General features: G+C 46.5%; 1 protein-coding gene across 4 annotated transcripts in view; it reads right to left on the bottom strand.

The window, feature by feature from the left end:
* The window catches only part of Rab11fip3 (RAB11 family interacting protein 3), a 61,326-nt gene extending 40,132 nt beyond the window's left edge, over window positions 1-21,194 (bottom strand). Inside the window, exon 1 of one of the 4 annotated variants that reach the window (XM_027940745.2) lies at window positions 20,906-21,194. In XM_027940745.2, the coding sequence (XP_027796546.1) occupies window positions 20,906-20,950 (45 nt within the window). In that variant the 5' untranslated portion in view covers window positions 20,951-21,194. The remainder of the gene's footprint in view (window positions 1-20,905) is intronic. The other 3 variants (XM_027940746.2, XM_027940742.2, XM_027940744.2) reach the window with 3 other exon arrangements.
* Window positions 21,195-21,564: the final 370 nt, after the last annotated feature.

Here is a 21,564-nt window from a genome sequence, read left to right on the forward strand (position 1 = left end):
AAAACTGAGCTATATCCCCAGTACCTGTATGTCATTTTTAAAAAAGTAAATGCTTAGCTATCAGAAGTAGACTTAAATATTTATATTGGAAGAATAACATATTATGTCTGTGTTTTACTGTCTCCACTTTCACACATGCAAAACATCCACTTTTTAAAACAACGACTTTTTAAAACACAGAACTATGTAGCTCAGTAGACCAAACTAGGAGGGGAAAGCTCAGAAGAGAAAGGGCATGTGTGTGTAAAGTGCTTGCATAGCATATGCATTTCTCTGTTAGGTCATAAAAATGGGACATTCACACAAGCTTCCTGCAAACAAAAATCTTGGAATGGAACTGCATTTTAACTGATTTAGACCTTGGAGGAAAACTTGGCTTTGTAAATCCACTTCCTTCAGATTACCATCCAGTCCCAATCTCCTGTCCATGACGCTGGGTTCCCCATGCCCACTGTGGAATGAATCAATAGTCAGCTTTCGGAAGAGCAGACTCGGCCTGAGGAAGAAACCCTCTCTAGATAGCCAAAACTGCTCCTCTTCCCCAAAACCTCCCAACTCTAAGGGGCCCCTCTGGGCAAGAGGAGGGGTCCTTCTTGTCTGCATCAATTTAAACACCCCGTGTGTGCAGCAATGCAAATTCCCTCCCACACAGCGTGGAGCCCACTAACAAGGTAGTCTTTCTGCCATTAGTACTTGTACAGTCTGAAATCATGAAATTCTGACTTTACTGTGACAGTCATGAAAACAGTAGTTAGTTTCAAATGCCACAAGCAGCAAGGATAGGCAATTTTTCCTATAGGCTGAGCTCTAAAGGTTGATTAGTGATGTGAATATCTGTAGTGCTGACAAGTTCAGCTTGAGTGGGGAAGCTTTGCTGGCTGGTTCATTCTAACAGAGATAACTGCAGTATTCTTAAAAATGCAAAGATGTTTGCCGTGTTATAATCCCAGTTACCTGGGAGGCTGAGACAGGAGGATGGCAAGTTCCAAGCCAGCCTCAACAACTTAGTAAGACCTAGTCTCAAAATAAAAATAAAAAGGGCTAAGGAGTAGCTGAGTGGTAGAGCACCCCTGGATTCCACCCACACTGGAGGCAAAGAAGAAAGGCATCTTTTTTTTTTTTTTTTTGGGGGGGGGTACTCAGGATTTAACCACTGAGCCAGATCCCTACCTCTCTTTTTTGTATTTTATTTAGAGACAGGGTCTCACTGAACTGCTTAGGGCCTCACTAAATCACTATAGCTGGCTTTGAACTCATAATCCTCCTGCCTCAGAACCCTGAGTCACTGAGATTACAGGTGTGCAACACCACACCCAGCCTGCAAAGATTTTTTCCTCCCAGTACCAAGAATTGAACTCAGGAGCACTCAACCACTGAATCATACCCCCACACCCCAACCCTATTTTGTATTTTATTTAGAGACAGGGTCTCACTGAGTTGCTTAGTGCCTTGCTTTTTCTGAGGTTGGCTTTGAACTTGCAATCCTCTTGCCTCGTCTCCCAAACAGCTGGGATTACAGGTGTGCACCACTGCACCCAGCTGCAAACATGTTTAATAAAACATTTTAGTGATGCTTATTATAAAACTCAAGTTGTTGGGGCTGGGGCTGAGCAGTAGCGCACTTACCTGATATGTGTGAGGCACTGGATTCAATCCTCAGCACCACATAAAAATAAAAAATAAATAAAATAAAGATATTGTGTCCAACTATAACTAAAAAATAAATACTAAAAAAAAAAATAAAATAAAATTAGGGCTGTGGTTCTGACTCAGCCGTAGCGCACTTGCCTAGCATGTGTGAGGAACTGGGTTCAATTCTCAGCACCTTGGAATAAAATAAAGGTTTATCAACAAATTAAAAGAAAATTTTTTAAATTAAATTTAAAAAAACCCCAAGTCAAGGAGATTTAAGTCAAGGTCAAGGGCATACATGCTTCCAAGTTCTCATGGCAGAGGATCTCCCTAAGAATGGATGGATACCCTGCTCACTAGGGAAGGCTGGCCTACATTCTCATATCAGGAAGAAAACAAAGTGAAGAAATACTACCACTCTGACCTGGGAACTTCTGAAAGCTGGATACCAAAGACAGAGGACCCTAGCTTCCCCTAAGAGGTGGCTTTCTATACCTAGCTGTCTAGAGAGCTAGAGAGGAAAATAGCAGAAGCTCATCCCTCAAGCCTGAGTGAGGACAGCCTGCTGAAGGCTGCTGGCTTCAGCGCAGGCCACACTGGGGTTCAGGGGCTCTGGACAGAGTCCAGAGGAAGCCTTAACCCTCATGGAGGTTAAGGCTTCATACACCCACTAGAGCAAGTAAGCTAAAGGTCATGCATCAGGATTCATATTTGCTCTCTTCCTTTTTTGGTACTAGGGATTGTACCGGGGGACTCTACCATTGAGTTGCATCCCCAGCACTTTTTTTTTTTTAAGTTGTAGTTGGACACAATACCTTTATTTTACTTAATTTTATGTGGTTGTGAGGATCGAACCCCAGGGCCTTGCATGTGCTAGGTGAGCACTCTACCATAGAGCCAAAACCCCAGCTCCTCCCCAGCACTTTTTAACTTTAAGACAGTTTTTGCTAAGGTGCCCAAGCTGGCCTTGGATTTGAAGCCATCCGTCCTCAGCTTCCTGAGCAGCAGGGGTAACAGGCATGGCCGCCACACCTGGCTAGATACTTTACTTTCCTTTTAATTCCAGTTCTCTGAATGTACTGTCATCTCTAACCTTCCTGACGGTATGAATCTGCTTTTACTTTCCACGCTTTTTTCTGCTCTCTGCACTGACTCTGTTCCCTTCAGTGGCTTTGGCTGCCTCTTTTTCTTTCCTGTCTTCCTTGATTCAGGCTTTCCTCAGATATCTGAGGCCCCTGTCCTTTTTTACTGAAAAGTGGGCACTGGGGCTGGGTGTGAGGCTCAGAGGGAGAGAACTTGCCTGGCATGTGTGCGGCTCTGGGTTCCATTCCTAGCAATGCAAAAAATAAAAATTAAAAGATTTCTCAAAAACTGAGTTGGGCGTGGTGGCACACACCTATAATCCTAGTGACTTGGGAAGATAAGTCAGGAGGATCCAAAGTTGAAGGTCGGCCTCAGCAACTTAGTGAGGCCCTAAGCAATTTAGTGAGACCCTATCTCCTGGGCTCAATCCCCAATCCCACCCCTGACAAAATCTACATACCCATTGCCCTAGCAATTCCATTTTTGAGAATACAGTACAAATCGTGCAAGAATACTCAGCTATAAGAAAGAACGTAACAGTAAATAGAGGAATCCAAGTGCCAAGACAAAATCATGACCAAATACATTCTAGCATGTCTGTTCATGTAAAGGAGAAACTCTCTGGCCATTAAAATTGTGAGACAGAAAAAAAGATACTGGCAGCCAGGCACAGTGGCGCACACCCATAATCCCAGCGGCTTGAGAGGCTGAGGATTGCAAGTTCAAAGCCAGCATCAGAAAAAGCGAGGTACTAAGCAACTCAATGAGATCCTATCTCTACATAAAACACAAAATAGGGCTGGGGATATGGCTCAGTGGCTAAGTGTCCCCAGTAACTCCCCCTAAAAAAGGAAAAGAAATAAAGATACTGATGTCGAGAGGTACTCACAATTGATTTAAACTAGGATAAAGCTGTAAATTAATTATGACTCTGGTTTTGTCTTAAATAAATAATTTAAAAGCTAGAAGGCTGAAGAGATTAACAATGCTAGACAGAATTTTTATTTTTTCCATCATTCTTTGTGTTTTTTTTTTTTTTAGTTGTTGATAGACCTTTATTTCATTTATTTATATGGGGTACTGAGAATTGAACCCAGTGCCTCACACATGCCAGGCAAATGCACTTCCACTGAGCCCCAGACCCTCTTATTTTCCTTTTTAAGTTTCTTGTTATTATATGAAAGGCAGCAGCTAACCAAAGAGAAGTGGTTTTTGATTCACACAGTGCAAATGCTCAGAGATTTCCCTGCAGGACTCTTAGCCTAGGAGAGCCAGTACCTACTACTGACTGAACCTAACTGATGCTTCTGCAGAAATGTAGAAAGTTCCCAAGGAGGGCTCCCAGAAGGAGGCTTAAAAGTTAGGCACAGGGGCTGGGGCTAAACGGGTTTGATTCGCAGCACCACATATAAATAAATAAAATAAAGATCTATCAACAACTAAAAAAAAAAAAAAAAAGGCACAGGGGATGAAGTTGTAGCTCAGAGGTGCAGCACTCACCTAGCACATGCAAGGCCCTGGGTTCAATCCTCAGCACCACATAAAAACAAATAAAATAAAGGTATTGTGTCCAACTACAACTAAAAAAATATATATGTTAAAAAAAAAAAAGTTAGGCACAAGGTGGACATGTCCAACTACTTCATGCTCTCTTTCTCCTCACCAGCCAAGGAGAGCTATGTCATCGGGGACAGGGGCAGCTGTGCTGATAGGGACAAACCTTCTCGTGAAAGGGCTTTTAATCTACAACAGCAAGAGAACTTTGGATTTGTTTTTCCTGGATTTTAGTAAAGCAACCCATGTAACACCACAATGAAAACAACTTTGTAAACACATGAGAAAGAAAGAAGGGTTGAGAGTGTGGGTGGAGTAGGGAGAGAGCTTGCAGAGTGACTTTCGACTCCCAGGAACTGTACCCCCCCAAAAAAGGATGATGGCCTGCTGCCCTTTTTGCTCAATGACCACCTGGCAGGGAGCAGGTAGATCCCGACCTCCTGCCCACAGGGGCCACTCACATGCTACCCGAGACCAAGCGAGGATGCAAAATTCCTTCTGAGATCACTTCTCTGCTTCAGGACTGCCCAGCAAACGCTACCACCCCTTCACAGAAAAGTGATTCTTCTCTACCTACTCTCTCAAGACTGCTGCCTCCCAGTGGCGAAACCCACGAAGGGCTTCAGGCAGCTCAGTCCTGAGGGGTAAGCAGAAAGAGCAACAACAGAAAAACAGTCAGGGCGGAGTCCGCCCTGTTCCCCAGCCAACCTTCTGCTCCTTTTGAAACAAAGACACCCTTTATCAGAGAGAAAAGGCTCCAGACTGAGAAGAAAAAAAAAAGCTTCTCCAAATCACAGCCCATGCACCCACCCACCATGCCCCAAATTTCCTGCTGAGGATGCTTCACCTGGGCTGGGCCTGAGCTGGGCAGCAGGCAGCACCCAGCCAGGGAGCCTCACCTAACAGGATAATGCCATAGGGATGTTGTCCCTAGTGTACAATTGGAGCTGGGCACAGGACCCACCTGCTCACCCAGTTCAGCAACAAAAGCCAGTGGCACCTCTCCTACCTGCAGGCCAGGCTGCCGGGGCTGTCCCCAGCAGGCAGCCCCAACCGCAGAGCTGTGGGCTTTAGGTCCCACAGGTCAGGATCAAACCTCAGCCTCTTCTCAGCAAGCATCTCCCTGGTCTTCTCAGAGCTGCCTGCCCCTACGGAGCCTCTGCTCTACAGGGCCAGCCCCACATCACACAGGGCGGCCCCCAACACTGCCAAGTCCAAGCAACCCCACTGCTTTGGGAACTGCAAGGGTTTTCCTCCAGAGTCAAGATGGCCACCTCACTAAAGGGAAGTTCCCTGGAGACTCTGCTCTCTACCCAACTGCCCCCAGCCAGGTATGATGAAATGGTGAGGCCACAGCTGGGCCCCTCAAGTCTAAAAGCACCTGGTCATTCATCCAGGGTAAGCAGTACTGCTCTGGACTGGGTGCAGACCAGCGGCAAATCCTCAGACCTCACCAGCACCACCCATTTGAGACTTAAGAGGAGAAAAGCCCAGCGCTATTTGACAGACCTTGTAGTTGTCTTAATGCCCTGGGCGCTAAGAACCTCCAGCTCAGAAAGATGAGTAAAGGCTCAGGCCACGGAGGGCTCCAATGAACTAAAGAACCATAGGCCTCCATCAGAGCTGCAGCTCCAGCTGCCATCCCCACACTCACGACACCCCACATAACTTTTACAGAAAGCACCAAGCAGAGAGCTTATGGCCCACCCAAGGGCTGTGTCCTCACATCAAGGGAAGAAGACAGGAAGATGCCCACTGTAGGAATGCATACATGCTCAGGAGCAGCACAGGGCTTGGGGCTCTAGCCCAGGAAGGCTAGCACCAGCTGCAAGCTAGCCCCAGAGCACATGAGGGATCATGAATGCAGATCAGTCTGTAGGACAAGTTACAAAGTACCAAGCACAGGGATTATCACTACAGAGCATTACAAATAATTTATTTTCATCATTTGCCTATGTGCAGCCTTTAAATAATCAGCAACAATGGGTTGAAGGGTAGGTTGGGGAGGTGAGTCCACCCCCAGCAATGTCTCACTAATGGTGTCTGGGGAGCACTCAACCAGGGCCTCAGACTGGTTTTATGAAAAGACAAATGAGAGTTACCAGGACAAGCAGGTACTGATTATGAGGAATGCATCTGAAGACAAATGGAGCCGGCTGGCCCTCCAGGATCTGCAGAAAGGGGATGAGGAGCAAGAGCCACCAGTGCAGCCAGGGGTGGCCACCACTACTGACTTGTTCCCCACCATCAAGGGCAATGAACCTCCTAGTCCTCCCAGTCCTCACCCAGGATTTCCACACACCCTCGTCAAGAATGAGCCTACTTCCCAGCAACCAGGAGAATTCGTGTCTCCTGGCTGTCTCTGAGAGGAAGACACACCTCTGACCTTCCAAGGGTCAATAGGTTCCTAGCCACATGCTACGGACCTCTTTCAGTCAAGAGAACATCCCTCAGACTTTTAGGTGCCAGCTAGCCAGGCCCAAAACATCCATGGCAGATCCATACCCAAAAAGCAGGATGGAGCAGAAGTAGCCTCCTGGGCTCAGCATTGCTCCTGAGCAGTAGACTGTAGACTGGCCTCTCCCTGTGCTCCTGACTTCTGAAGAAAGCACTTTCATCCCCATGTGCCATCCAAGCTTCATAAGCCACTTACAGTGCACCTTCAGTAAAAAAGAGAAGCTGAGACTCCATGCAGAAACATGCTCAATGATCCCAATTTCTGAAACTGTCCACAAGATCACCAGGTCTGGGGCTTGGACTATGGCTCAGTGGTAGAGCGCTTGCCTTGCACCAGTGAATCATTGAGTTCGATCCTCAGCACCACATAAAAAATATATAATAAATAAAGATATTGTGTCCATCTACAATTAAAAAAAAAAAGGGCTGGGGTTATGGCTCAGTGGTAGAGCGTTTGCCTCGCATGTGTGAGGTACTGGGTTCGATCCTCAGCACCACATAAAAACCAATAAAAATAAAGATATTGTTAAAAAAAATCACCAAATCATAGAGCAGATTGCTGACCAATAATGCATCAGGTAAATGTGACAAATAATGTTTTGCAGCTTGCCTGTATTTAAGAAATGAAGCACATTTACTGAATGTGCTGCTCACATACAAAAACAGACACAAGAGATTCCTAGCAGGTGGACTTTTTTCTCTTAATATTAAATGTAAGCCAGGTGTGATGGTGCCTGCCTATAATCCCATGGCTCAGGAGGCTGAGGCAAGAGGATCACAAGTTCAAAGCCAGCCTCAACAACTTAGTGAGGCCCTAAGAAACTTAGCAAGACCCTATCTCAAAATTAAAAAAATAAAATGGGCTAGGGGTGTGGCTCGGTGGTCAAGTGCCCCTGAGTGCAATCCCTAGTAACCAAATAATAATATTAAATGTGACTTGACCAAGGGAAAAAAACACAGGCACATGGCAGGGAGGAGGCCTCTGCAGCCTCTGGAAGCAGCATGCTGCTGGATCCCAGAGCACTATGCATGTGCACCTACCACAGGTGTCCCCATGTGAAGGGATGCACATGCCCCACTGCTCTGTTCCTACCACTGCACTCTCGACCATACCCTCCAGCCTAGTGCTCTCTCCTGGGCACAAATGGCCCTGGATGTCCCAGGATATGTCCTCCTTCCCGCAGTCGCTGCCCTGTTCCCCCTGCGCAGAGTCCCACCCTCAGTGGTCTCCCCTAGACCAGTCTGAGCTCACCCTACCCTGTCATTCTGTCCTTCTGCCTTCCTGATCATCTCCCCCATCCACTCCTGTACTCTCCAAACTGAGCCACCTTTTGAAACCCTACTTATTACTAACTCCCCTCTTCTACTTAAATTCTAGTGCATTCTAGACACTCTGGAAAGAGACCTGCAGCCTTGGTCTGCCACACCTCCTGCAGGCTCTCTGTCCTTTCTTCCAAAGTGACCCCCCCTCTTCTCTGTGCAGCCTCTCCATAGGCTAGGCCTCCCCCTGGAAGGTCCCTTCCTCTGCCTCACTAACGTTCGTTAGCTTCAGGATGTCAGTTAAGAAGTCACTTCAAAGAAGAAAAGAATAGCTCTTTTCTGGGATCTTTCCAGAGAAAGCAGGTTGTCCATAGTCAAGCAGCCTTGAACAACCTCCACTTTTGCCCTCACTGTCTGCAGTAGTTTGCAGTGTACAGTCCTACTCACTCTACTCCTCCCACCTTTAACACTGCCCAACAACAGGAAAGGTACTCAAAAGGTGCTCACCAAAAACACTTGCTGAGCAGGGCTGTGGATGTTGCTCAGTGGCAGAGTGCTTCCTAGAATGCACCAAGCCCTGGATTCAATCAATTGATTCAATAAATTCAAACAGAGAGACCTTGACTCAAAACAGAAAATAAGGGCTGGGGTTGTAGCTTAGTAATAGATTACTTGCCTAGCACCTGTGAGGCACGGGGTTCAATCCTCAATACCACATAAAAATAAATAAGTAAGGGGTTGGGGTTGTGGCTCAGCAGTAGAGCACTCGCCTCACACATGCAAGATCCTGGGTTCAATCTTCAGCACCACATAAAAATAAATAAATACAATAAAGGTATTGTGTCCAACTACCACTAAAAAATAAACCGCCCCCCCCCCCTCTCTCTCTCTCTCTCTCTATATATATATATATATACACATACATATATACATACATACACACACACACACACACAAAATTAAAAAGGGCTGGAGCTATACAGCACCCCCAGCCTCAATCCCCAGTGCCAAAAAAGAATGCTCTGAAATGCTCAAAAAGCCTGACTTCTCATTCAAGCAGCTGCAGTTCCAAGGTCCAAGACAGCCTGGATGTCACAGCATGAAAACTGGGTCCTGCCATAGCTAGGAAGAGCAACCACAGTCAGAGATACAGGGCAATGTTCCTAATAAAAACACAACTGCCTAACAAAACTGGGATATCCTAGAGCTACAAAACCTAATTCACCCATGTGGACTTTGTCACTATGGAAATGTTCACACAAAAACAAAAAAAAAAAATGACTTAGAAATCACGTGCTGAAAGGTTTCATGAAGACCACCTTCAGGTGAGAGGCTAAGGCAGCGCAGAAGAGTGCCACTGCCTGCACGTTCCCAGCTTGTGCCACTTACAGCACTTACTCTACTTAGATCAGTGGGCCTTGGAGAAATCATGAGGAAAAGATACAAGTGCCAAGCTCAGTGTGACAGGTGGACATGTGGGACATAGGGAAGGCCTAGGCACAGTTGAATGGGGTGTGCTCAGACAGATACCTTCATGCCCTTCTGAAAACCCCCTGGAAAATAACACCAAAGAGACACCAACATTCTGGAAAATAAACAGGAAGGGACAAGTGGACATTGCACATGGTCAGTGACCAGCACAAAACCATAGGCCCAGCCAGGATCAGCAAACAGGGCAGGCAGCAGGCATCACCTAGCATCTACACAAGGTCCTCCCAGCCTCCCCAGGCAGTGACTGTTCTACCCTACAGAGCAGAGTCAGCACAACCAAAGGTGCTCCCAAGGCAGGCTGTCAGGGCCAGAGGGGTAGATGGGAATCTCTACCTGGAAGAGAGGACAGCACAATAATGGAGGAGTCCAGGAACACAAGTTGACTCAACCCCAAGCTAAGGCTGGAAAAGAAAACCAGCCAAGAAAACAGGTGATTACTAACTTCAAGAAAAGCAAAAGGTTGTGCTAGAAGAGAAGTGATCACAGCACATTCCATGAGTTGACCGTGAGCAATAGCAGCAATCAAAACTGGATAAACAGAATGCTATATAACCAAAATTACAATTAACTCCGATGAAAGAATGGACAGAAGGGAGTAAGTGGGTGTGCCTTCCACAGAACAAGCTGACAGAAATCTAAAACGGAGGACAAATGCAAAGAACATTCAGAGAGAGGGCCAAGAGTGTCTGGGAGTGGAGGAGGGTGGAGCAGGTGCAGCCTGCTGAATGGGGTGCTGCATACTACCTCACTGGAGGGACTTAAATCACCCCAAGTGCAAAAAGAGCATGGCAAATTGAGGCTGGAGAAAACCAAGGGAGGTGTGAGCACCAAGGTCGCAGGCCTCTTTGTGGCTAGAGAGAGTCTCTCTGCAGCCTGGAGGCCTTGAGGCACTAGCAGAAGTGAGTGCCTTGAGGCACTGATGCCTGGATGAATTCAGCAGAGTGAGGGAAAAGAACAGCACAGTACAGGACTTGGGCTGAAGGCCAACCATGCCTGAGCACACAGAAGGAGCTCTCCACCAGCAGATGAAGACCAGGAGCAGCAGCATCACAGGGCCCTGATGGCCTCCAGCCACTGCTGTAGCCAAGCCTACGAATCACTCTGGCAAGCCCAACATGGGGTGCAATGACTCCTGCGGACCCTGGTGTCTGGTGTAGGGGAGAGGGGGTCCTGCAAGACCAAAATGAATCTTGTGACATTCTAGAACACTCTGCGTCCTCTTCTGCTTACTCTCACAAATGTGCAGCAACTTTCAGGAGCTCTATGACACAGCAGATGGCCTGCAGAATCAGGCAAGGTGCAGCTCTCCTCAGACTGCATAAATGTGAAACAAGGTTGCTCTCCCCACCAATTTTATTTTAGAAGCAGTCATGTTTCATACAAATGCCATTTATGTTAACCTGTAATGGGTTATTATTTTTATTGATTTCACTTATTTATTGCAGTACTGGGAACTGCATCCCAGCTTTTTATTTTTTACTTTAAGATGGGGTCTCTCAGCTGGGGGGGAGGGGGAGGGGGAGGAGGGAGGGGGAGGGGAAAGGGGAGGGGAGGGGGAGGGGGAGGGGGAAGGGGGGTTTAGCTAAGCTGCTTAGAGTCTTACTAAATTGCCCAGTCTGGGCTCAAAACTTCCAATCCTATTGCCTCTGTCTCCTGAGTAACTGAGATTACAGGTAAATGGTATCACACCCAATATCATTATTGTTTTTTGATGCTCAAAATGTCTCAGTTTGGCCATGGGAACTCCTCTAAGTGGCTCTTTTGTTGATATGTCCCCCATCAATTTCTGATCACTTTCTTGTTTTCTGGTACAAGAAAATTCACACTTGGGGCTGGGGATGTGGCTCAAATGTGCATGAGACACTGCGTTCGATTCTCAGCACCACATAAAAATAAAAATAAAGATATTGTGTCCACCTAAAACTAAAAAATAAATATTAAAAAAAAAAGAAAAGAAAAGAAAATTCACACTTGCCTGCTCAGAGCCTAGAATAAGTCATTTATTTATTTATTTCTCTAAGGCTCCCTGGACCCCTTAAGAGAAATAATTTTTGGTACACATCACCTGGAGAACAGGTAGGTGTCACTGCTCCTGGACCTTCAATATTTTTATCATAACTGATACTGATACCTCCAATTTAAATCTCAAGACCACAAGGTTCTTCCTCATTTTTTCCATACCACATTTTTATCTTCTTTCTCCAGGGAACCCTAGTTCCCAGAATCAATATGTTTATTACCTTCTCTACCCTAAAACATATGGGAAAGAATTTTAGGTTCACTACCTGACATGGCTATCAACAACAAACTACTGTGTAGCAAGTTTCTTTGTGTTCTTTTGAATGTATTCTACTAATCCTAAAGTACTATATCCAAGCTGCCTGAGTTACTTTAAACTATGGGTCATATGTTACTAATTCAATAAACATTTAGGTTCATTTGTTTCTATTTTAATTCACTTTTAGATTTTTTTCCCTATCATTGTATTCTGAATTAGTTTTGAATAGGTAGAGTATTTGCATGGATCAAAACCCAAAATTATGTAAAAAAAGTATTCTCAAAGAGAATTTCATTCATATCCAGACCCCATACACTGTGCCCCTAGTACTCAGATGTTACCTTTTTGAATTAAGTTTCTCAGATATTACCTTTTTGAATTAAGTTTCTAGTCTATCCTGTCTAGGTTTCTTTCCTCCCCCACCCCCAGGGATTGAACTCAGGGATACTCCATCACTTTTTTATTTTGTGACAAGGCCTCACAAAGTTGCTTAGGGCCTCACTAAATTACTGAGGCTGACTTTGAACTTGTGATCTGAGTGCCTCAGTCTCCTGAGTCGCTGGGATTTCAGTGCCAAGGCCTGGTACTCTTCCTATTTCATTTTTCAAAAAGAAGCAAATGAACTATTTCCTCTTCTTTCTTATTTCACATTCTTTCCTCCTAATTTTTTTCTTTAGTCTGGCCTCACTTGGATGGACATCTACATGGCCCTCCTGGGGTGACCACTGCCTCGGGCAGGTCAGGATCAGAAGTGGGTATCAAGGAAAAGAGAGGCCTAGTCTGGGGCATTGGGGTCACAAGCTATGGCTTCTTGCACATCCCAGCCTCCTCTGCCCCAGCACTCGGGCCTAACCATGGAGGCTTGGCCTCCACTCTCTTGTCTTGTCTTTAACTAGTGGTGTGAACCATTTTTAAGTGCACGGTTCCCTTCCACTTCCACTGAAAGGCTCCTGTTAAACATCCGCCCAATGACTGCCATCTATGCTGTCTCTGGGAATCGTGATCCCCACTCTTTGCTCCCACAAAGATGCCCTAATGTGTACTCCCTTGTCACTTACTGTATCCTTGCCTCCTCCCAGTTTACACGAAGGCCCTTCCTGTTCTCTACAGCTGCAAGTTCTCGACCATGAGACCTGGATGAACATCTAGATGGCTTCAATGTTTTACAGCACAGATAATGCTATGGAGGTACATCTTCAGAGTAGGTTACTAGGCATGATATTGCTAGGCCAAAAGGTAAATGCTCACAGACATTGAGAAATCCTGCTGCAAAGGGGCAGTGGGCATGAACAGCTCTAGGCACCTTTAGACAACTTGTGTAAAAGTTTGTTAAAAAGTCATCAAAATCAAAGCCAGGAACAGTGATGCATGCCTGTAATTCCAGCAACTAGAGAAGCTGAGGCAAGAGGATCACAAGTTTAAGACCAGTCTGAAACTAGTATCAAAATAAAATTTTAGGGGCGGAGGCTGTGCTCAGTGGTAAAGTGCTTGCCTCGCATGTGTGAGGCACTGGGTTCAATCCTCAACACCACATAAAAACAAAGATATTGTGTGTTCATCTACAACTAAATAAATATAACAATAAATAAATAAAATTGTAAAGAAAGAGCTGGGGATGTAGCTCAGTGGTAGAACACTTGCCTAAGCACACACAAACCCCTGGGTTCAATCCCCAGCACAACAACAACAACACAGATTTCTTAACTAAGTTGCCAGGAGCTATACATCCCTGAATCATCCTGAAGACATGGGTCAAAACTGGGTTTCACATCATTTACATGCAGAAGTGGCGGGCAAAAAAAGCTAGACCAAGGTGTGGTTCACATGCTCACTCCATTTAAAGCTAGCGATGCTCAGGTGCTCTCTGGCCCTGGACCTGTCTCACCCTGGACAGGCTTACAGCACCCATTCATGCTGCCAGGCCCCACTATGCCTCCCTGGAGAAAAAGGCAGCCCATACTCGAGGCTACTACATTCACCAGTACTCAGGGAGCACAGGAGACACTGAGAAGACAGGATGGCTGCCCATGCACAGCCAGGACCCCTGTTCAACATGAGCTCAAGCTGAAACACGAAATCAAGAACGTCCTAAGATTGCAACAAGAGTAATACCCCTTTGCCTAAAAGTGTGAAATACCTAGACAGGAAAATAAAACTATCTACTAAACGAATTTATTTTCCTCCCTCACCATGACCCAAAACCCATTTATCCTAATTTACTATCTTAAGGATTTTTGGAAATCACAGTGCAGTTACTATAACTCTTTCCATTAAGAATGTCTTTGAAGTTTCTTACCTTTACACATAAGCATCATGTAAAGTATAGTGGAAGCCACATGCCTAGCTGGAAGCCAGCATTCAAGAATGGCAGGTACTTGCTTGGTTGCTTTTTTTTTGATGGGAGTTTGAACCCAGGGCACTCTGCCAAAGAGCCATGTCCCCAGCCCTTTTTATTATTTTGAGACAGGGTCTCCTTAAGTTACCCAGGCTTCCCTAGAACTTGCAATCCTCCTGCCTGAGCCTTCTGAGCCACTGGGATTACAGGTGTATGCCACCGTGCCCTGCTGCAGGCATCTTGTAACAGGCATTTTCCCAAATATCAATAAAAATTAATACTGTCTTCAATAAGCATCTGTACATGCTAATTTGATGTTCTATATAATTCTTTAATTTACTGGAAAATCTGAGTTTCTCTAGATGTGTTCTGTGTATCAACAGAAACCTTAATTAAGTCAAAGCAAAAACATGCAAATGTTTTATCTTCAGAGCTTAAGACACAAGCATTCCTTCAAGACTTGTCACATGCATGATTTTCACATTGCATACATTCCATCAGTTCAGCACACTGCTGTATTCACTGGTGAGTGCCAGTCAATGATAGAGTCTCTGTAATTATTACCTTCAAGGATTACACAATAATTTTAAGGGGTATCTAAACCTCTTGTCAGGTATTTCTACCATACCTAATGTTCAGATTGTTTCTGGACTTTAAACAAAATGAGCATGTGGAAGGGAAGCAAGTCACGAGCTTGGTGCCCTTTAAAGCACTGTCCACAATCTCTTTCTGTAAATTGGATTGTAAACTGCAATAGTCCTTAAAAGATAATTCTGAATCTTCCTAGGGACAAGTAAAGCTTAGGCTTCCATTAAAGTATATGTCTGAATTGATATTCAAGTATGCACTCTGTTTGTTTGTTTGTCTGTTTTTTTGGGGGGTACTGAGGATTGAATCCAGGGGCACTTAAGCACTGAGCCACATCCCCAGCCCTTTTTGTATTTCATTTAGAGACAGGGTCTCACTGAGTTGCTTAGCACCACTGCTGCTGAGGCTGGCTTTGAACTCACAATCCTCCTGCCTCAGCCTCCAGAGCCTCTGGGACTATAGGTGGGTGCCACCACTCCCAGCCAAGTACATATTCTGAATTGTTAATAGAAATCAAACACAAAAGCTGATTCAAACTTGGCTTGGTGGCACAAGCCCAGCTATTCAGAAGCTGAGGCAGGAGGATCCAAGTTCAAGGTCAGCCTCAGCAATTTAATGAGCCCCTATGTAAAAAAATAAAATAAAGCCAGGCACAGTGGCACATGCCTATAATCCCAGTGGCTTGGGAAGCTGAGACAGAAGGATAGAGAGTTCAAAGTCAGCCTCAGCAATGGCAAGGTGTTAAGCAACTCAGTGAGACCCTGTCTCTAAATAAAATATAAAAAGTAGGGCTGGGGATGTGGCTCAGTGATCAAGTGCCCCTGAGTTCAATCCCCAGTACCTAATAAAACAAAAAAGGCTATGAATGTAGCTCAGTGGTAGAGCACTTGCCTAGCATGTGCAAGGCCCTAGGTTTAATATCCAGTACCAAAAAAAAAAAAAAAGAAGCAGCAGCAGATTCAAAGCAACAACCATGGGAATTACATCATTTTTGTAACATGAAACATGTTATATGCATCTTAATTTATATATTAATGTGTAAGTAGCTATCTCTGGGTGATAGGATTACAAGCAATCCTTGTTTTTTCTTAATTTACTGGTATTGTTTAGCTTTTGGAGATCAAACCCAGGGTCTTGTGCATGCTGGGCAAGAGCTCTACCACAGAGCCACACTCCAGTACTAGTTTGTGTCTGTGTGTGCATGCATGCATGTGCCTTCAGTAATGAGGCTTGAGCCCAACCCCACACCTTTTTATATATTTATTTATTTTTAATTTTTTAGTTATCAATGGACTTTAATTTTATTTATTTATATGTGGGGCTGAGAATCAAACCCAGTGCCTTACATATGCTAGGCAAGCACTCTACTACTGAGCCACAACCCCAGCCCCTTTTTATTTTTTATTTTGAGACAAGGTCTCACTGAGTTGCCCAGGCTGGCCTTGAACTTACCATCCTTTTGCCTCAGCCTCCCAAGTCTCAGATTTCAGGAATGTGTCACTGGGCCTGGCCATAGAAAGGCATTTTTTGAGACACTAACAATGCTGTGATAACCCAAGCCCAATCAGGAACTTCAACTGCCCCTTGGCAATTCTGTCGACACCCAGACCCAGAGTTATACACACCTGCTGGCTCACACAAGTTCATACACTTCACTTCCACTCACAGCCTAGTCCACACACACATACTCTCATTCACATACTCACACTCAAGTCCAAAGTCAGGGTAGAGACTAGAAAGAACACTGAAGCAAGGAAAGGCACAATCCAGTATCCCCAGGAATTGCCAATTGCCCACTGGCAAGGGTGCAAGAATGGGAAACAGGAGACCAGCAGGTGGACACTCCTTCACCAGCCCACTCCTGCAAGCACTGAGGAGGATAGGCAATACCCACCAAGATTACTGAAGGGTGCTCAGCACTCAGTGGCAGTTTTCTGAGAAGAATCACTGACTACTAAAATGCAATAGGTTAAGTGAGAATAAAAATCAAATGTGAAGAAAGTCTTTAGGGTTATAACTAATTCCTTTCAGAAGGCAGAACAGAAAGGAACCAACCCCTCCCCACACGCAGATTTCACATTAGGACCTCCACTGCATGACAGGTTGGTGGTCATTATCAAGGCATCAGCCCCCTCAGTGTGAGGGCTCCTGTCAATGAGGAACCTTCAGAGAAGTCAAGGCCTTGAACTTCACACCCACTTCCCAGGCACATCTGACTATAAATCCTGGCTTCAACATGCAACCATAACCCTCCCCTGTGGCTCTTTCCCCCTTTTATCTCCACACAAACCTAACACTGGGTCATGTTACACCACACTTGATCCACCAGCTGAAATAAGGAGACCCAAACGCCCTGATGCTGCTCAGAAAGAGGGACAAGGCAGCTGTCTGTATTATAAATGGGAGCAGCCACTCCGATTAAAGATTCAGATAACCCACTTAAATAATTTAAATCCTGCCTTCATAAACAGGCTACACAAAAGACACTGGACATGTTGCCTCTGAAAATTAGACAAAACCCAAGATAACTGAGTTGCTACCATCAAAGACAATAATGTGATTGGCCTAGGAGTCTCACACAGTCAGTATTTTGAAATCCTAAGTACAGAAATTTATGGTCTTTACTGTTATTATCTGGCTTATCTGAACTGTCCCTAGGGATTTAGAAAAGTGATGAACCTTTAAAAAAGAACCCTTATCTTTTAGATGTATATACTGAAGTATTTATGGATGCAACTACATAATGTCAGGAATATGCTTCAAAAATACAGGGAGGTCCTGGGTGCACTGGTGCCCACCCAGTGACTCAGGAGGCTGAGGCAGGATTGTGAGTTCAAAGCCAGCCCTAGCAAATTAGCGAGGCCTTGAGCAACTCAGCAAGACCCTGTCTCTAAATAAAATACAAAAAAGGGCTGGAAGTGTGCTCAGTGGTTAAGCTCCCCTGGGTTCAATCCCCTGTACCAAAAATTAAAAAACAAAACAAAACAGGGGAGGAACTGGGCAAAGCAGCACATGCCTTTCCTCCCAGTGACTTGGGAGGTTGAAGCAAGATGATGCCAAGTTCAAGGAAAGCCTTAAAAACTTAGCAAGCCCCTCCCTGTCTCAAAATAAAAATTAAAAGGGCTGGGGACGTAGCTTGGTGGTAAAGTGCCCCTGGGTTCAATCCCCAGTACCGAAAAAAAGGGAGAAGGAAGAGTTTATAGATAAAGCCAGATTGCTGAAACTGTGGAGACTAAGCAAAGGCTTGGGAGCTCACTAAACTATTCTGTCTAATTTAGCATGTGTTTCCATTTTTAAAAGTTTTTAAACTGGGCGCAGTAGTGCATGCCTGTAGTCCCAGTGGCTACTGGAGGCTGAGGCAGTAGGACCATGGGTTCAAACCTAGCCTCAGCAAAAGCAAGGCGCCAAATAACTCAGTAAGACCCTGTCTCTAAATAAAATACAAAATAGGGCTGGGGGTGTGGCTCAGTGGTTGAGTGACCCTGAATTCAATCCCTGGTACCAAAAAAAGAGAGTTTTTAAGTAAACTAGGTTTGGTGGTACATACCTGTAGTCCTAGCAATTCAAGAGGCTGAGGCAGGAGGATTGCACGTTTGAGGCCAGCCTCAGCAATTTAGTAAAACTCTCAGCAACTTAGTGAGACTCTGTCCCAAAACTTAGGGGAAAAAAAAAAGAAGGTCACAGCTCAATGGTAAAGTAACTCTGGGTTCAATTCCAAGCACCAAATAAATAAATAAATAGAACTCAAGATATCTATCATGGGCTGAGGTTGTGGTTCAGTGGTAGAGCGCTTGCCTAGCATGTGTGAGGCACTGGGTTCGATCCTCAGCACCACATATAAATAAATTAATAAAATAAAGGTCTACACATAAAAAAAAAAGATATCTATCATGAGGGGTACCACTCCCACTTTTCTCTAAACTATTCCACTATCAAATATTTCTGGTCTTTGCTCCTCTATAATGTCTTCTGACTTGGGACTGGGAAAAAAAGAAAAAGCAAACCTGGGTGGTAATGAAGGCTACTAAACCATGCACAAATAAAAAAAAAAAAAAAAAACCCTCTCATTACACTGTACATTATCTGATCCAAAATAGTAACTAAGATAGCTCAAAGGAATGGAGAGCTTCTCACGACCACCCTGAAAAATTATCCAGTTCTGGGCACCTAAATCAGCCTGTACTGCTTCTTATAAGCAGTGAGAGAACAGACAGAAGACCACACCACAAGATCCCCTCCACACTCCCAACCCACCAAGTGCTGAGACACGCACTCACCCCCTCTTCAGGTTCCACCAGGAACCATCAAGCAAAGAATTCTGACCCATTTCTACTTTGTGATTACAAGCTCAGTCCCAAACAGAAATCCAAAATTTGTTCCACCGAGATCAGCTGGGAAGATCATGACAAAAAAAAAAAAAAAAAAAATGCTTCTAAAGAGAATTTCACAGAAGTCAGTATGATGAAACTTGGCAGAACATATTCTGAGCCACCAAACCTAAGAAGCCAGCTATGGGTGAAGAGCCAATAGACCTAGTTCTTTCCCTGCTCTAGCACTATCTGTGGGTCTCTGGGAGAGCTACATAGCCTTCTGGGCTTCCAAGCATGTGAGCTGCAAAGTGGGGATGAATCCTGCTTGCCCAGTTCCCACCTTGGAGAACCATGGCACCTATTCAGTGAAAACACAAATGGGCAGTCAGGTAAAGAAAAGCAGATGTGCAGCTGGCCTGACACTTCTGTGTTAAGGAAGCAAGAGGAAGTTTGGGGAGAGACACATCACCAGTGGCAAGAAGGTTCTTAAAAGAACCTGGGCCAGCAACCACAATTCAGCTACCTCCACAGAAAGTCATCAGTGACACATTTCTGCCCACTAGACCCACCCGAACAGTATAGTGCAGCCCAGAGTTAAGCAGGTGAGCACCTGGCCAACCTCCATACTGATGTGCAGGAGGTTGTAGGCCTCAATGGTACTGTGGGTACTGGGGTAAAGGGGGGAATACATGGGCCCCTTAAGAGTTTCTTTTTAGTTCTTCTTTTTGTTGTTGTTGTTTATGTTTTTGGTACCAGGGATTGAACCCAGGGATGCTTAACCACTGAGCAACTTAGTGAGACTCTGTAATGTCTCTATAATAAGGGCCACAACCCCAGCCCTTTTTAATATTTTATTGAAGACAGGGTCTTACTGAATTGCTTAGGGCCTCACTAAATTGCTGAGGCTGGGTTTGAATTCACGATGGTCTCCCTCAGCCTCCCCAGTCGCTGGGATTGAGTTCTTAATGTTGCCGGGGCTGGGTGATGGGGCACCACTGTAATCCCAGCGAATAAGGAGGCTGAGGCAGGAGGATGGTGAGTTCAAAGCCAGCCTCAGCAATGGAGCAGCTAAGCAAATCAGTGAGACCCTGTCTCTAAATAAAATAAAAAATAGGGTCGGGATGTGGCTTAGTGTTGAGTATCCCTGAGTTCAATCCCCAGTACCACCCCGCCCCCAAAAAAGAGTTATGGTTGACACCCTCAGCAGCAGTGTGTCAATTTTACCTCTTGAAGACTCCTGGCTCCAACACCCATATGTATTTGAACACCCACTTAACAAATGTTTGCATGTGTAAGAAACGAACAACATGATCAGCACTTTGGGGATTTCCTACCACTGGAGCAAACCTTTAAAAGTGAACATGGTCTCCTGGTTGATGTCTCCGAGTCTTAAGAACACACACAGCCTGATGTCACCTCCACCTGAACTCCAGCAAGTGCTGAGGGAGACAGGAAGAGCTCAGTCTTGAGATCAGTGTCCCCAACAGCCACAGGCGGTGTGTGTGGGACCCTGTGCGCACCTGGCATCCGCAGTCCAGCTGAGCATCGCACCCCTATCGCAAAGGTGGACAAGGCCCTGGTGGAGTTCTGCTACACTTGGCACGTGGCCTTGGGCTCCCGCTCCTCCCTTCCCGCAACTGCTCACAGAAGGTACAGAAAGGAACATTTTTTATCCCTTCAGTAAGCGCTGTCTCCCAGACTAGAAAAGACGAAATCTAGAAGGACCAGTGCCAAGCATGCACAGCAGCCACCACGCTCCAAACAGGCTGCTAAGGGTCTGGCCTCTGCGGTGCTCCTTCCAGCGGCCCAAGGTGTGCACCGGGGGCCCAGCACGCACGCTGCTGGTGCAGGTCCTGATCCGGGGAACTCAGCCCAGAAAGGAAACGCCACCCGAGCTGAGCGAGGCCGGCCGGTTACCTGCTCTGCCCCGTAGACGGTGGCGAACTGGACGAAGTCCTCCATGCGGACGAAGCCGTCCCCGTCCGCGTCCAGGGCGTCGAACACAGCGCGGAGGCGCGCGTCGTCCTCCAGGCCGGCCGCGGGCTCGCCAGGTGGCGGCGGCGCGGAGCTGGGGTCAGCGGACGGGCCGGGACGACCCTGCGGCCGCTCGCCCACCGCGCGCGCTAGAGCTGGGCACGGGCCGCGGCGGGAGGGCGCGCAGAGCGCACGGTCCCCCGACTCCGCGGCCCCGCTCGCCGGCTCGCCGCGGCCCGGCGGGGAGGCCGGCCGGCCCGGCTCCATGCTCCGGCCGGGCCAAGCTAGGCGTGCGGCGGGCGCGGGAGGCAGACAAAGGCGCTCAGGGCGCGGCGGCGGGCGCGGGCATCCCCGCGGCGGCGCGGGCGGGCGCGCGCGGGGCGCCCGGGTTGCTCGGGCTGGCGCTCGGGCCCTGCTCCGCCCTCGCCCATCCTGCCCGCGCCTCAGCGGCCCCCGGCGCGGCGGCGCGGCGGGCGCGGAACCATGGCGGCGGCGCGGCCGGAGGGCGGAGGGCGGGCGGCGGGCGGCCGCGGGGCCGATCGCCGAGCGGAGGATAGAGGACCGGGCGAGAGATGCTGAGGTACCGAGCGTGATGTCGCACG

Source organism: Marmota flaviventris, chromosome 19, assembly GCF_047511675.1.
Source record: "Marmota flaviventris isolate mMarFla1 chromosome 19, mMarFla1.hap1, whole genome shotgun sequence".
In the NCBI taxonomy this organism is placed as follows: Eukaryota; Metazoa; Chordata; class Mammalia; order Rodentia; family Sciuridae; genus Marmota; species Marmota flaviventris.